This window comes from Coffea arabica, chromosome 4c, assembly GCF_036785885.1.
Source record: "Coffea arabica cultivar ET-39 chromosome 4c, Coffea Arabica ET-39 HiFi, whole genome shotgun sequence".
NCBI classification, from domain to species: domain Eukaryota; kingdom Viridiplantae; phylum Streptophyta; class Magnoliopsida; order Gentianales; family Rubiaceae; genus Coffea; species Coffea arabica.
This window is the reverse complement of record NC_092316.1, coordinates 34,358,764-34,374,496: the sequence shown is the minus strand read 5'-3', so window position 1 is coordinate 34,374,496 and position 15,733 is coordinate 34,358,764. Positions and strand designations below refer to the sequence as shown.

At 35.4% G+C, this 15,733-nt stretch overlaps 2 protein-coding genes across 21 annotated transcripts; one reads left to right on the top strand and one right to left on the bottom strand.

Moving 5' to 3' along the window:
* Positions 1-1,441: 1,441 nt before the first annotated feature.
* Positions 1,442-7,513, top strand: LOC113740070 (ABC transporter B family member 25). 4 transcript variants are annotated; one of them, XM_027267566.2, is made up of 17 exons: positions 1,443-1,637; positions 2,027-2,095; positions 2,217-2,252; positions 2,334-2,408; positions 2,500-2,624; positions 2,893-2,992; positions 3,116-3,287; positions 3,388-3,506; positions 4,325-4,435; positions 4,676-4,820; positions 4,982-5,114; positions 5,964-6,039; positions 6,136-6,249; positions 6,351-6,458; positions 6,678-6,785; positions 6,868-7,065; positions 7,155-7,513. In XM_027267566.2, exons 1-17 carry the CDS (start codon positions 1,461-1,463, stop codon positions 7,356-7,358), a joined length of 2,070 nt encoding a protein of 689 aa, XP_027123367.1. In that variant the 5' UTR covers positions 1,443-1,460; the 3' UTR covers positions 7,359-7,513. The 4 variants fall into 4 exon arrangements, with proteins under 4 accessions (XP_071902305.1, XP_027123367.1, XP_071902306.1 ...); XM_027267567.2 differs by having other exon boundaries at positions 1,445-1,637; positions 6,136-6,201; XM_072046204.1 differs by lacking the exon at positions 2,217-2,252 and having other exon boundaries at positions 1,442-1,637.
* A 547-nt stretch (positions 7,514-8,060) lies between these two features.
* Positions 8,061-14,037, bottom strand: LOC113740071 (transcription termination factor MTERF15, mitochondrial). 17 transcript variants are annotated; one of them, XM_027267575.2, is made up of 7 exons: positions 12,398-14,037; positions 11,887-11,972; positions 10,626-10,715; positions 10,446-10,502; positions 9,204-9,333; positions 8,995-9,112; positions 8,061-8,534 (listed from the first exon to the last, which is right to left on the bottom strand). In XM_027267575.2, exons 1-2 carry the CDS (start codon positions 13,738-13,740, stop codon positions 11,945-11,947), a joined length of 1,371 nt encoding a protein of 456 aa, XP_027123376.1. In that variant the 5' UTR covers positions 13,741-14,037; the 3' UTR covers positions 8,061-8,534; positions 8,995-9,112; positions 9,204-9,333; positions 10,446-10,502; positions 10,626-10,715; positions 11,887-11,944. The 17 variants fall into 17 exon arrangements, with proteins under 17 accessions (XP_027123376.1, XP_027123374.1, XP_027123373.1 ...); XM_027267573.2 differs by having other exon boundaries at positions 10,446-10,505; positions 11,887-11,952; XM_027267572.2 differs by having other exon boundaries at positions 11,887-11,952.
* Between the last annotated feature and the right edge of the window lie 1,696 nt (positions 14,038-15,733).

The window sequence follows — 15,733 nt, the reverse complement described above, 5'->3', positions numbered from 1 at the left end:
ATTGCCTCCAAATGCGCATTCACTATTCTCACTTAACGGGGTTCAAAAATTAAATTTTGAAGCAAGTCATTTTAAAAATATAAATAAGTTATAGTTCCATGTAATTGAGTATAAAGAGGTTGAAATAAAATATTCGAAGTAAATGGCCAAATAAATATTTAAATGAACTCGTAATAGGAATTTAAAATAAGAAAATTTGCGAGTCCTCACATAATGGGTGAATTTCAATTTAGCCCTTCAAAATAGACTAAAGTGTCAATTTAGCCCATAAAAGTGATTAAGTCACAATTAAGCCCTTAAATGTAGAATTTTGTGTCGAATATGCCTTTTCCTCATTTCATATTTGGTTAATAATATTTGAATAAACTTTAATAATGAAGTGAAACCCAACCTATTTTTTAGGGACTTTAAAGCAATTATCTTATTTATGAATGAGCTAAAAAGGATAAAATATTGCTCTTCTAATCTTAAAAAAAATGTTGCTATTTTCAATCTTCCAAATCTAATTAGAAGAGCACTATTCTACTTTTTTTTTTTAACCTCATTTAGATGAGAAGTTAAATTGCTCTAAAATCCCTAAAAATTAGTAGATTTCACTATAGGAGCAAAGTTTGGTTAAATGTTATTAATAGTGAATTGACAAAAGAGCTTAATTTGAACAAAAATTCCAATTTAAAAGGGTTAATCGAAATTTATTCACTTTCAAGGACTGAATTAATACTTTTTTCCATTTTGGAGCACTAAATTGAAATTCACCCATTATTATATTATAAGGTAGCGTGCGAAGGTGGCCGTGAACCATCCTCTGGATTTAGCCCTGCTTGGGGCGGCATATCCTCTTCTACTGTCCCCGATCCGTAGGGTTGCAAACGAGTCGAGTCGAGTCGAATTTTGGCCTAATCGAGTCGAGTCTTGATATAATTTAATTGAACTCGAACTCGAGTTCGAGCTCGATGAGCTGACAATTTCAAACTCGAGCTCAAAAAAAATAAAAAATAATTATTTTATTTTTTAAAAAATAAATAAAATAATATTTTTTTCTTAATAAATAATAAAATATTAAGGATATATATGTAATTTTACTATTAAAATTAAAAAAAATATAAAATATATATATATACTTAAAATAAAAATATAAAATATATATATACTTAAAATAAAAATAAAAAAAATATATATACTTAAAATAATATATATATATATATATATATATATATATATATATATATATATACTCGAACTCGCGAGCTTAATATTTTGAGTTCAATTTCGACTTGAACCAGCTCGAGTTCGATTTGAGTTCGATATTGATCGAGCTCGAGTCGAGCTTGACTCGAACACTCGCGAGCGATTCGATTCGTTTGCAATCCTACCCGATCCCACTCATTTGAAGGCAGTGACTAGTCAACTTTTGGAATTTAGTCCCTAGTCCTCAGTCCCCACTCTTTAGGAGTAGGTTAATGACCTTTTCCTGGTACGGCAACGACTCATGCCCCCTAGTCAAGTCTAACCGAGTCACATCTCCCCAACTTCTGTTTAACAGGAAGAAGCTGAGAAGCAAATTGATGGACGGCTTCTCTGGTGGGATGGATGGGCATGGCTTTAGAGGTGGAAGAACTCCACTTTTAAACAAACATGTGAGTTTCCAGTTAACCATTTTCGATGGATTCTTTCAAATAAGATAATTTGGCAGCTAAACTCTTATTGGGTTGTTAAATTTTGCAGTTTATACTGTTTAATTCTCGTTTCTTTAGCTTGTTCAATTTCTTTATCCTTTTATGGTTCAGCTTATTAAGCACTTTTTTCTGGACAGTCATTAAGCAATTCTGTTGTTTAGACCGTTGAAATAGCTAAAGATTAAGAGTAAGAGATATATAACCAAGTCAAACGGAAGAATTTATTTCGGTAATGGGATGAGGATTATTGGATATGTTCGATCTGCATAAACATTTGCCTTAATAGATGGGTGTATACATTATCTTGGTGATTTCTTTTGTTTATTCGTTCATTTTTGTGCCAACACTAGGCAGAGAAAGGGAAAAATAATCAGGAAAATGGTCAGTTGACAGACCTTGAGCATGGAGATGCAGTGCAGGTAATCAAGATTCAAAAGTTCCATTCTACAATAATAGTTGTGTGCTGGATCATGACGCTTTCTTGCTAAGAGCAATGGCTAATAATCAAGCTAACCAATTTTGTGTTATCTGAAAATTCAGCCCGCAAATGTCGGATTCCTTAGAGTGTTTTCACTAGTAAGTCAATAATGTTTGCCGGTAAAATCTCATAGATTTATTGGATTCTTGACAAGTTGTTAAGAACTTGGTTGTTCACAGGCAAAGCCTGAAGCAGGGAGTTTGATTATTGGCACAGTTGCTCTTTTGATTGCATCGACATCAAGCATACTGATTGTGAGCACAGATTCTATCTATTGTCTCTCAAATTGACCATTTAAGATATCATCTGGTTGCTTTATCATTGTTTAAAATATTTCATCTGCAGCCGAAGTTTGGGGGGAAAATCATTGATATCGTGTCTGGTGATCTCCATACACCTGAACAGAAATCTCGAGCTTTAGAAGCTGTCAAGAGTACCATATTAGATATATTTCTAATAGTCATTGTTGGGTATTATTCATTGCCTTTTGGGTGTATTGTTCACTTTCAAGATTGCATAAAGCTTTTGTTTTTTATGCCCATAATTGAATCCTGCAGTTTTTAAGTGTGGCTTTGCATTTTTCTGACTGCCGTAGACAATAATTTAAGGGATTAATATATCTGTATCAAAATGCTGATATTGTGGGACAAGATTATCGCTTAAAGAATGTAATATTTCCAACTGAAGCAAAAGATTCTAGTAACAATACCATCTCCAATATTGTTCTGCGCTTTTCAGGTCAGTTTGCACAGCAGTTCGAGCATGGCTCTTCTCTTCTGCAAGTGAAAGGGTTGTTGCTAGGTTGAGAAAGAACTTGTTCAGCCACCTCATTTACCAGGTCAGAGCAGCTATCGAAGGCCAATTACTGATTCTGTCTTAATCATATGGATCCCAGACATGTGACATACTCCTTTGTTTACTTGCCAATAAACTCAATTTACATTTCCTATAAACTTACCAGGAGATAGCTTTTTTTGATGTTACTCGTACTGGAGAGCTCCTAAGTAGGCTTTCTGAAGATACTCAGATCATAAAGAATGCTGCCACTACCAACCTTTCAGAAGCTTTGAGGAATCTTTCTACAGCATTTATAGGTCTTGGATTCATGCTGACAACATCATGGAAGTTGACTTGTAAGTCTAGCCGTATCTTATGCATACTTCAATAGACTTAATTCTTCTTGTTAAACTCTAACATGTTAGCATACTTTGTGTTTACTCTTTTGTGTCTCAGTGTTGGCTTTGGCCATCGTTCCACTCATATCTGTTGCAGTGCGTCAATTTGGCCGCTATCTTCGTGAACTTTCTCACAAGACTCAAGCTGCTGCTGCCGTAGCTTCCTCAATTGCTGAGGTTAGTGCATTCAGCATTAGTACCAATCCACTAAATAATGTTGTAAACTACCAGATTATGGAACAACTCCAAGGTTGCACACACTAAAGCCTTGGCAGTGCTTCATATACTGACTTAAATTTTCATCGTACAACTACCAGATTAGGCTGCTGTACAACAAAGTTCTAGTTTCCCCATGAACACTTCAAAACTTCATATGAAGTTGATATGAGGTCAGAGACAGTGGTATCACAAACTTATTGAATAAATGGGATACAACTGTCATTAACCTTGTATTAATTTTATGCTGTTTTGAACTGTTGATCAGGAAACTGGAACTTTGTGATACAGAAGTCTCTGTTTCATCTGGTTGTTGCATTACTAAAAATTCACCTTTAGAAATACAAAAGACCTCAAAAATCTTGAAAAATGAAGTTAGCAAGTCAAACTAAAGAGTACACAAGTATTTTACCCAAAATTGCACCTTCAGCTGATATAAACTGGTAGGGGATCTAAAATCTTACATTAAGTCCTATGTTTAACTGCTCTTAGTAGTTACCATTCTCAATGAAGAAATTCTTTTTAAGCTTTGTAAGAGGGAGGGGGAGTGAGTTTGTAAGACCAGGAACAAGGACCTTTGACTGTTTGCTAGGTTCAGTTTTCATCAGCGATAGGCTCCAAGTATTACTTAATTTGGTAAAAACCTATAATATCAATGAACTCAAATGTGTTAATTAGTCAATAGATGCACAGGTTATTTGAGATTCCATGCCCTGAGAAACTTACTACTTTTTGTCCTCTCCCATTTTTTCCCTGAGAATCTCTTGAGTTTTGTTCAGGAAACATTTGGTGCCATACGTACGGTGAGATCCTTTGCTCAGGAAGATTTTGAGATGTCACGCTACTCGGAGAAAGTAGACGAGACACTACAGCTTGGACTCAAACAGGCAGTAAGTTCCCCCAATGCTTTCTTTTCAACTATAGACAAATTGAAGATGCTTTCTGTGATAGATTGATGAGTTATACTCATAAGAAGGACATGGCTTACAAGTAGATTAGAGCGCTTGTGTATTTTTAAGGAGTTAGAGAGAAAAGAATAGTCTCTTTCTCTGCCAGATTAATTATATAGCGATGTTGTATAAATATTAGGATTGCAAGACTCATTATAGTATCTTGTGCTTTGGGTGCAGAAAGCTGTTGGTCTGTTTTTTGGAAGTCTAAATGCTGCATCAACACTATCTGTCATTGTTGTAGTGATATATGGAGCCACTCTAACAATCAAAGGCTCTATGAGTCCCGGGGATCTTACTTCATTCATCCTTTATAGCTTAACTGGTAATGCCCTGCCTCCACTTATATTAAGCATGCAGTGGTGAACTGTGCTATTTTTTCATCCTTTTAAGCATTTCTTTATAATGGAAGTATTAGCAAAATCTTTCTTACACAAGCAAATATGGAACTTCCTGTTGACATGGTTTACTCCTTACAACTTGCAGTTGGATCTTCTGTATCTGGACTATCTGGATTGTACACAGTAGCTATGAAAGCTGCAGGAGCAAGTAGGAGGGTTTTTCAGCTTTTGGATCGTGTCTCATCAATGCCAAAATCAGGAAGCAAGTGTCCATTGGGGTCAGTCCAACATTTGATACTTCATTCTTTACTTAGTTGCTCATCTTTTACTTTCTCAGAAGAAGCTCAAGTGTGGGATAGAAGGATTATTGTCATTTTCCATGTAGAAAAAGGAGCTGTAGCTTTCACGAATATATCTCTTAGCTATGCTTTCAAAAAGAATTGACTGAGTTTGAAAATCATTTTCATTTTACTGACTCCTTCATTATGTGTACTTCCTTATAAAACATTTCAGACTGCACGAAGTCATTTTCTCACCTAGCATGCATAAGTAATAGGAAGTAATACAAATATGTCAAGTGCATTACAACTTGATGCTATCCCCCTTTTATTAGAAAAAATCAAAGTATAGAACAGGGAATATTGAGCACAGGACTTGAAATCCTATAGATCTTGGGTGAAAGCTAAATTTGTATTAGAGCCCTTCGGAATCCTCTATATTTGAAGGTGCAACAAGTTAGCAATTCACAATTGAAGTCCAAGATTTTTCCTTTTTACACCTTTGTTAAAAAAGGCAGAGAGCATTTGAAAGAGGTAGAAACTGCTATGGTTTTCCCTTAGATACTCATCTGCCACTCAAATGCGTATTTTCTCCTCTATAACAATCACCACAAATGCTCCTATGGTACTTCTTCCTTTTAGCTATATGCATGCGATATGTATCTTGTTTTCAGATTCTTCCCCTCCTGTTCTGCTTCTTTACGATGTTCCTTAGTTCATAATTAACTTCTCTAATTGCTAGTCCAAATATATATCAGCCAAGTGTGCTTCTTTAGTCACATTACTATTATCTTATTCAACTATGGCTGAAGATGCTAAACTTTATCTTATTTAATTTTCCTATCGTAGTGATCAAGATGCAGAAGTGGAACTGGATGATGTCTGGTTCGCCTATCCATCCCGTCCTAAGCATATGGTCCTCAAGGTAGATCATGCCTCCCCTATTATGAGTTCTGATGGAATTTTAGCAGCTTTGAAACTAAAGATAATCCTTACTACAGTTTGTTCATTCTGAACTCAGGGAATAACTCTGAAACTGCAACCCAGTTCAAAGGTTGCACTGGTTGGTCCAAGTGGTGGCGGAAAGGTATCGCTTCTTGGTCATGCACCCCATAACTCAAGCTTGCAGTATAATGTATAATAGATCAAACTTTGAACTGGATTGAAAATTCAAAAGTCCAATATATGCACCATAAATACCATATTCACCACTTTCTCTCTCTTTCTATGCTGCAGACAACAATAGCGAACTTGATTGAAAGGTTTTATGACCCTGTTCAAGGAAAAATTTTGTTGAATGGGGTTCCTCTGGTAGAAATAGCCCACCAGCATCTACATAGAAAGGTAATTTAACTTCTAAACTGCTCCTCTTCAAGTGTGAAGGAAATAATCACTTCACCACTGTTCGTGGATTGAGATGTCCCTTATCAAATTGAGAAGACAGCTCTTGGACATTTGGACCTCAATGGACAACATCTGTATACAATTTCCAATTCATTCATTCCAATTAGCTCATACATCTGTGGGTTTTAGTAAAATTGTCATGCATTGTTGAAAGTACAGATTAGCATAGTCAGCCAGGAACCTGTTCTTTTCAACTGTTCTATTGAAGAGAATATTGCATATGGTCTGGATGGAAAAGCCAGCAGTGCTGATATAGAAAATGCAGCAGTAAGTAGTTCCACCTCAGATGCCTCATGGCCTGGGACTGGCTTATATATGTCTGCTGATTGTCTTTCTATATACTGAGCAGAAAATGGCCAATGCACATGAATTTGTATCTAATTTTCCTGACAAATATCAAACCCATGTGGGAGAACGTGGAGTACGGCTTTCAGGAGGTCAGAAACAGAGAATTGCAATTGCTAGAGCTCTGCTGATGAACCCAAGAATTCTACTTTTGGACGAGGCTACCAGTGCTTTGGATGCCGAAAGTGAATACCTAGTTCAGGTCTGATGTGAAAAGCTTGATGTATTTCTTCTCTAAAATCATGAGCTTCCTGAAACTGTATACCCTGAATATTGTGATGCTTTATGTAGGACGCCATGGATTCACTAATGAAGGGAAGGACAGTTCTTGTCATAGCTCATAGGCTTTCAACTGTAAAAAGTGCGGACACAGTTGCAGTGGTTTCTGATGGTCAGATAGTTGAAAGTGGAACTCACGATGAGCTGTTAAGTAGGAATGGCATTTACACAGCATTGGTCAAGAGACAACTACAAGGACCCAAGGCCGAGATCTAGTTTTCGGATGTCTAACCAACACAATATGATGGCACACTATTCGTGAAATTAATTTACAAATATGTAGACATTATAACCTTCACACAGTTGATCAAGGTCGAAAATGCCAATACAATTGCTAGTATCTTATGTAAAGATCTATCATTTTAACTTCATTTGGATTCTAGCATATTCCTGATTTCTAAATGATGTTTAAGTTGTTCTGTGCACGCGAAACTTGAAAAGGTTTGAAACATCCTGAAAAGGAATGATTAATGACTTCATAGCATCACCCATCATGAAGTATCTTTGCTCCATCTTCGTTTGTTTTAAAAAGGAGTAAACTACACTTAATCTCATGATAACTATTTCCGGCGATATCAGATCTATCATATGATTAACAAAATTGACTAATGTTCAAATTTATTGGTTATTGTGTTCGTGTATGAAGGAATAATTGCGTGGAGACCAAAATTATAACCAATGTACTTCACATTGAATGGAGCAGCTAGGAGGCATAAATCGCACCCGATAACAAAAAAACTTTTTACATTCCCATCTGAGCACATATACTCGTCATAAAATGCCTGACTGACTCATGCAACATGATTAATGAGTTGTTGGCTTAAAATAAATATTGATAAGATCAAAACCATAATGGTTATTTTCCACCAATCAAGAACCTCTCTTATTTCCTGGTTCTAGTTTGTTTTGTACAAAATAAACACTCATAAGAGCATAAATATCATATAAGAAACTATTTGTAATCTTACAAGAAAATAAATTGGAAATTGACAAACAAGAAATCTATCCACTCTTCCTACGGCATCTACAGCTTCATCCACCAGTTCCAGCACTTAAGAAACAAAACAGGACAAACATACACACATTTTCTGCAGTTACTGAAGTGGACAAGTCTCCCCAACAGTTACCATTTGGTAAAGATGGTAAAGATGTAGCCTCATTTTTTCTGGCATTCAAAGAATTTCAGTGAATTTGTCTCATTACTTGCTCAAACAAAAGCTATATTGCCACAAAAATGCTGCTGAATTAGCCTTTGTATGACATACTGACACATGAATCTGAGTCACTCTTCAAGGCCGACTTCTCTCACTAATCAAAGTCAATCATCTCATTTTATAGAGAGCTCTTTGCAGCTTCATTTGATCTTCAAATAGCGTCCCTGCCTTGTTCTTTCTGAAGTTGAAGTAAGTACATTCATTACTCACCATTCATTGAAGAAAACAACAAGCTTTTAAATCAACAATTTGAAGAGAAAAAAAATTACTTTCTTAAACCAAATAGAGTAAATTTGAAGATACAACAGCTAATTCCTTCAAAATCTGGAAATACGAATGGAATAGGGTGAAAGGATACATCACTCAAACATGCTGACATCTACAGAAAGGAGCCAAAAAAACACAAATCTATGTATCTTTGCACTTCAAGTAATACACACCATACATACTGGTGAGCACACAAAAACAAGAAATATGCACAATTTAAAAAAAAAAAAATTTGTCAACATTACTTTGAGTGTAAATTCATAAGTGGCTGATATCTTTAATCATTACAAGATACAATGAAAAAAAAAGGAAATAACTATTAGAAACCTTATTTTTCTTTGTTCTTTTCCTCTTATTAGAAAACTGCATACCTAGTGTTAAGCATGAACCCCAGCATTGGTGCCTCTGGGTTTCCCTTTTGAATTAGGCTTCCATCCTCGAATTCGTAAAGCATGGGTGTACCAGTAGAAAGTTCCAAACCTATATAACCTGATAATGGAAAGGCTCAAATGTCTCTTAAACTGTACAAAATTAAGATAATGACAACATGTTAACAATTCCAATCAATTTGACTCCTCACCTCTTGGGAAGTTAGCTTTGTCAAGATACATTAGGACTGATCCCATTATGACTGATCCCAAAGATTCCCATGAGCAGCAACCATTACATGTTACTTCTCCAATAACTCGAATTCTTCTCGCATGCACACCCTAAAAATCAACAGGAATCACATATAGCAAAAGTTTTTGAAACCCCAGAAAGTAATCCAAACACTAAAAATTAGTTTGAAAAAAACACGGAATATTAGGTCCCTCAAGTACTACCTGAACATAATGGACCAATTCCATTAGGTGATAAAGAAAAAATTAGTAAGATATAGCATACAAGGTAATGATTTTGGTTTTAAACCTCACTGGTAAGAAGTGGTTCATGAAACAGTTTCTTCCTTGTGCAATGCAATATATATTTATGACAAAAAATTCAACTTCTTACCATAAAAACGCACAATGATATACACAAGGACAAGTTAAATCATTTATCAAATTTCACCAATTTTCTGCCTGGCCAAATCATGAAGCAAACATTAAACTATATATAATCCAGAAAAAAATATTTTCCAGATTTATAAATACCTTATGATTGCACATTATCATCATATCCTGGTCCAAATAACTACTATTACCAACCATCCACCTCAAAGTAACATAATCCCCACTGACAAATATAGCATTAAACAACTCATCCTCAACGTTATCTTCAAGTGAATCATAAGAGCTCATTTGTTAAAGCAATCCTACTTAAGTAACCGAACACTTACATTATGCTCCCTCACCTATCTTAAACTTAAACTGGGATCTACCAATTTTCTTACATAATTATTCCAACCAATTATTGTAAACATAGACAGATGTGATTGTGGTTTTGTCTCGAGGACTTAATATTTATGCCCCAAATGCAACAAAAACTCAACCACTTAACTTCTGACAGATAACTTTCTCCGAATTAAGGGAAAAAAATTGCTTTGTATTTTTTTGCAATATACATACGCTATCAGTTTTCATAAGAGCAACCAAATTAAACTAAAATTCAGGAGAACAGAATATTTGAGGCAGTCAGCAGGTCCAACTTCACTGGTGATAATGGCAACACACCAAACAACTAAAACAAAGAAAAAAATTAACATTGGGAGTGACTCAGCAAACAACCAAAACAAAGAAAACTGACTGTAATTTCTCTCTTGCGACCAGTCATATCTAAAAAGAGCTAAAGTAAGAGATAAACTTTTTTTGCATTTCATTCACACTTCATGTTGGAAACTAACCTCAGCAATCATGAGTAACTATTCTCTGGCAGTTTGGCTAAATAGTATTTGATTGCCCTGCTAAGATACATCACAAGATTAATGAATATGAGGAAAAAAATATCTGTACACAGATGATAGCAGGTGCTACAATAGTTTCCACTGTCTAATGAAACCAGTAGCTGTATATTGATTTCATACCTTCCTTTATTTATGTCTTATGTTGGGCCAATAATGTCCATACTATAAATGGATCATGCTAAATTTCTGAAACTAAAAAACTTTGTAAACCTGCAAAAATATGATTGATTAGTTGACATGAAGCCTAAATTTTAGGAACACTCAGGAAAATATCAGCACTTCAACTATTATTGACCAAATTTTTATATTGTTATCCACTCCACAGAAAGGTGGGAAATGAAAGGCCAATGACCTTTGGTGGAAAGAAAGCCAAGACAAGCAGACCAATGATATATGATCAAAAGAGAACAAAAGACAATTTACAAAAAGGACAAATGTTGAATTAGAGGCCAGACATCAAAATAAGAGCAAAATAGATAATATATCTCCCCACAACATTGTAGTTGGGTAAAAAGTAAGTGTCATAAGAAGTATGATAAAAAAAAACAAAAAAATCACCACCACAATACACAATTAATTCTAAATAAAAAATTCCAAAAAAATGTAAAATTCAGAAAATGATTCCAAATAGTCTTCACACATGCTCAGAAACCTCCAAACCCAGTTGAGCATTTAAAGAATAATAAGCAGCAGCAGGAAAAAAAAAACTCAATCCTTATTGTTTCCTGTCTCAACCATGACTAATCAAGCCTAATTGGCTACAACCAAAAAAGGTATCAGATTATTGTTTATCAAATATTTAACCTTCTCCCTTTTTCATATTCTGTTGCTCTCTCTACATCTCTTTATCTGCGGTTTATTTATTATTATTTTTTTAATTGCACGATCTCAATAACCTTGCAAAATGATGCAACAATTATTTCTTGAAGGTGATCAACATTTAGTACTTCAGAAGCTGGAAGTTCTTGTCTAAAATGACAAGCACTCGAGTAAAAAGACCATTGCATTTGGATAGCACTGATGCCTACAACTGCCAGAAAGAACAAATATTAAGGTCAATCCCATTTAACTTAATCCACACACCCAAGAAGCCTTCACAAATGAACAGTTTCCAAGTTCTGGAATCATAAACCAAAGATATATACAGCTCCATATGCACACAGACAAAGAGCAATTGAATTGTTTGATCAGCAATAGCTGTTTGATATTATGTGTGTGTGTGTGTTGACATAACAGAGCACTGTCACATTAAATTACATCTTGGCAATCAGTGTGTCATTGAAAATATAACTCTTAACCAGAAAGAAAGTCAGTTTGATAGCACATCGTCTTTTTTAATAGCAACCCAACTTCAGTTCCAGTAAAGCAAAACAGCACTGACCTGCAATGACAGGAAGTATCTTCATGATATAAGCACAGTGCCTCCCACATCGAACCATCTACTGAACTGAAACGATAAGCCTAACTCTGAGAAAGTTCACAAAACAATGAAAGGCAAGATTAGCTCTTTTTTACAGTGTGGCATGACACCTGAGTGCAATGAAATGATCCATCTGTCTTAGTAAATCAGCTAGAGGAGAAAGCAATATTTGAAGACATTGAAGTCTTTTCCTTGAAGAAGTTGAATCATAGTGACAATGATTTTCTTTCAGACCATATTTTCTATTAACTTGTATTCTTGATCAATATCAAGCCTAACAGCAGAAGCATAAGTTAGTTAATCAAAGAAAATGGTGAAAAATCAATTCCAAATGGTTATATCAGATTATTTGCAGAAACAATGACATGGAAAACTGATATACCTTAAACTGATATACAACTAGTATTCTCCCTAGCATTTGTCTGGGAAATCATACAAAACCTTGAACTAAGTTATAGACTCCATGAAAGACCTGATGTTTTCAACATCTTCTCTAGATTCTGAATGCTTTTGTGGTTGGAAAAGCTTCCACATTCCAGCTGGATGCCTGCTTTTAACTTCAGCTGCTGCATATCTCCCATATAATTTCTTACACTCTGGATAAGGCTTCACATAGAGATTGTAAAACCTCAACCGACTAGGCTTAATCAAGCCCCTCAATCCTACTTCATCCCCAAGCCTACCACTTGAGCACAAATATTCTATCACATTGTATCGGGGCACAACCTTTTTCTCAAAGTTTACCCCCAAGTACTCTGGAACTTGAACCAGACAGAAAACATCAAATTTCATAGTTTGCAGAAGAAAATCAATTTTCTTCTCAATGTGCACTATCTCATACAGGAGTGCCCTTGGCTCTTTCCACAACACTGTAAAAGCATCCCTATATGTCAACCCATATTTCCTCAAACAATCCACCCTCATTTTCACTTCATACCCGGCCCTAAAAGCTCCAATACGGAAAATATTCTCCTTAATCACAGTTCTACATTTCAAACTCCTCAGCATTTTCAAACACTGTGTAAGCTCACCAACTTCCATACCAAGCACTCGAGGGTCTCTAAGGACCTCCCACCTAACCACATCCAAGCTAAAACCAAGATCCTCAAATTCATCAAACAATGGTTTCATCTTTTTCCCAACCTCAAATGCCATAGAAAATGGAAACAGGCGAATAATACGATCAACATCATCTTTTTCAAAACCAATATCCATCAAGAATACCATTTTATCGCGAATTCTATCTTCATCCATCATGATCACCAAGGGAAATGCCTCCAAAACATTAACCACAGTACTCTCACTAAACCCTAAACCTTTTAAACACATTACACACCTTAAAGCATCATCTGGACCCAACTCAAATCTCCTAGAAACCTCAAAAATGTTCCTGATGGCTGAAGATGTAAAATTAGAGATTCCCATATCAGAAAACTTGGTTTCCCATTTTTCAAGAAAATCAAAGTCTAAAATACTAGGACAACTATATACAACAGAAGAAAGAAATTCTTGCGAGGGTTTCAAAGATAAGAGAATTTTGAGGGACTTTTGGACATGAGATGGCTTCAAATTGAGTAAACATTGATTACTTTTGAGGAAATTGCTGATTTGAGAGGGTTGAAAACCATACCTGCGAAAGAGACCTGAAAGGGAAATTAGGTTCCTTTCATGGGATTTTCGCGGGATCGAAGTTAGGGCTTTTTTTGGATCTGTGGAGAATTGTTTGAATACTCGGTTTAGGAATTCTTGGTTAAAATTGTGGATTGAATTTAGTTGGATGAGAAATTTGGGTCTTCCTAAAGTCCTAATTGCCATCGGGAGGCAAAACTTGGTGATGGAGGCGGTTTGAATTTGTGATGGTACCAAGCTAAGGACAATGGATTAAAATTGGCGAATGGAATGGCAATCAGAATTTGACAGTAACTGTCTAAGGCAATAATATATTGATATCAACAAGATCAACAGGAAAATAGCTCAAAATTCATATATTGATATTAAGAGAAGAAGATACAGGAAATGGCAGGAAATGACAAGAGGATGAATAACAACGGAGGAAATTTGGGAGAGGGGAAACAAATTGGGAATGATCCCAAATCTGTTTGATTATAATCATTATTTTCTACCCAATTACAACAGCAAAATCAAAATCTTTATATAAAGCTGCTAAATTTGCGAGGACTCGTAATTTATTTTATTTTATTTATTTATTTATTTTATCGATTTATTCACTTATTTATTGGTTTACCCTAAAAGGGTTATTTTCATGTTTAATTACTCAAGTATTAGTTAGTTTTACTATCGTTATAAGAATTTCTTAGAAATTTCGTTTTATCGCGCACAAATCGAAAGTAAGCGTTTTTGCACGCGCGATTAATTGAAGGACTTTAGACCTTTATTTTTAAACTATTAAGAGTGAATAATAATAGTATGAATAGAAGTGCATTAGAGGTTTAGTGCACAAGTGAAACGAATCCGAGAGCAAACGAGCACGAAACGCGCGCGTACACGCACTATTGGAGGGTTGACTTTTGAGTACTTAAACCTCTCACTTACCAAGCTTACTCAAAAAGCTTTTGCAGCTACAACACTCTCACTGTTTTCTCTTATCGTGGCTGAACAACACCAGGGAGAAGAAGGAGCAAAACCTTTATCATTTCACCTCGCTTTCTTGCACCAAATCACTTCAAATTTCTACCACATACTTAAAACCACTTGGAGATCATCTTGGACTAGGAAAAGAGCTTCATTCTCACGGTTTTCTTGGAGTTCAAAGGACCAAAAATTTCTGAGTTCATCATCTAAGGAGATAGTTAATCATCCAATCCTTGAATCTTAGCTTTTGTAATGAACTTGTTGGACTGATTTGATGATTTTGAATGATATTTATGTTGATTAAGTGTTAATCTAGTGGATTTAAGTTGAAAGAGTAAAAAGAAACTCAAAGGAAGTTGAAATGGAAGAAGGGCCGGTTCTACCTGTCCTTGCATTGCCTTTTGGTGTGATTTTTTGTGGTCAAATTATCTTGATTTTGATGTAGATATGTTGTATAGGTTGTGTAGAATGTTTCCACCAAAAATCACTTGGTTTGGTTGGGTAAATGTTTGGATTTCGAAATTTCTTCATGGCTGGAAAACGTGTCTAGAGTTACTCTGGCAGCGAATTTCAAACGACTATAACTCTTTGCTCCGATGTCAAAATCGAGTGCCGTTTGTGGCACTAGAAACTAGACACTTCCATTTTTCTAACGGTATAAAATGCATTCTCTGATTCAACTTGAGTGAACCGTACCAGCCTTTCAAAGTTAACTGTCCTGTTTCACTGCTGTGTTAGAAAACCTGTTATGTGCTGTGACTTGTTTCTAAACTATGAGCTAGTTATGGACAGAATTCCAGAATGATTTCTTCGAGAATTGTAGTTTTATGAATGTAGTTTCCAACGCCACCAACCATGCCCAATTCCAAGTTGAATTGAGTGAGTTGTGGGCGAATTACAGAACTGCATCAGTGATTGAAAACCCTAATTTTGGGTTAGCCAATGGCTTATTTCGAATTGGGACTTGTTATTTTGAAACTTTTGGTGTCAATCACCTAGCAAATATATTTTGGATGTTTCTTAGACCTTGTATTCATAAATGAACTGGATTGAGTCTATGTCATTGGCCAAAAGTTAGAAAAAGGAAAATGGAAGTACAAGGTAGGTTTGCCTTGGAAATTCTTGGAACTTTAGTGCTTTTTTAACTGACCTTCCATACGAAATTTTGCATGAAATTTGACAGAGGAATAGCCCTTATATGGTAGGGTAATACTAC

Coding starts and splice junctions, on each gene's coding strand:
- LOC113740070 (XM_027267566.2), top strand. CDS start 1,461: ATGACCTTTTCCTGGTACGGCAACGACTCATGCCCCCTAGTCAAGTCT. Junction 2,993..3,115: donor TCAGCCACCTCATTTACCAG/GTCAGAGCAGCT, acceptor TAAACTTACCAG/GAGATAGCTTTTTTTGATGT. Junction 6,250..6,350: donor ACTCAAGCTTGCAGTATAAT/GTATAATAGATC, acceptor TCTATGCTGCAG/ACAACAATAGCGAACTTGAT.
- LOC113740071 (XM_027267568.2), bottom strand. CDS start 13,740: ATGGCAATTAGGACTTTAGGAAGACCCAAATTTCTCATCCAACTAAAT. Junction 11,953..12,397: donor GAAGATGTTGAAAACATCAG/GTCTTTCATGGA, acceptor TTATCGTTTCAG/TTCAGTAGATGGTTCGATGT.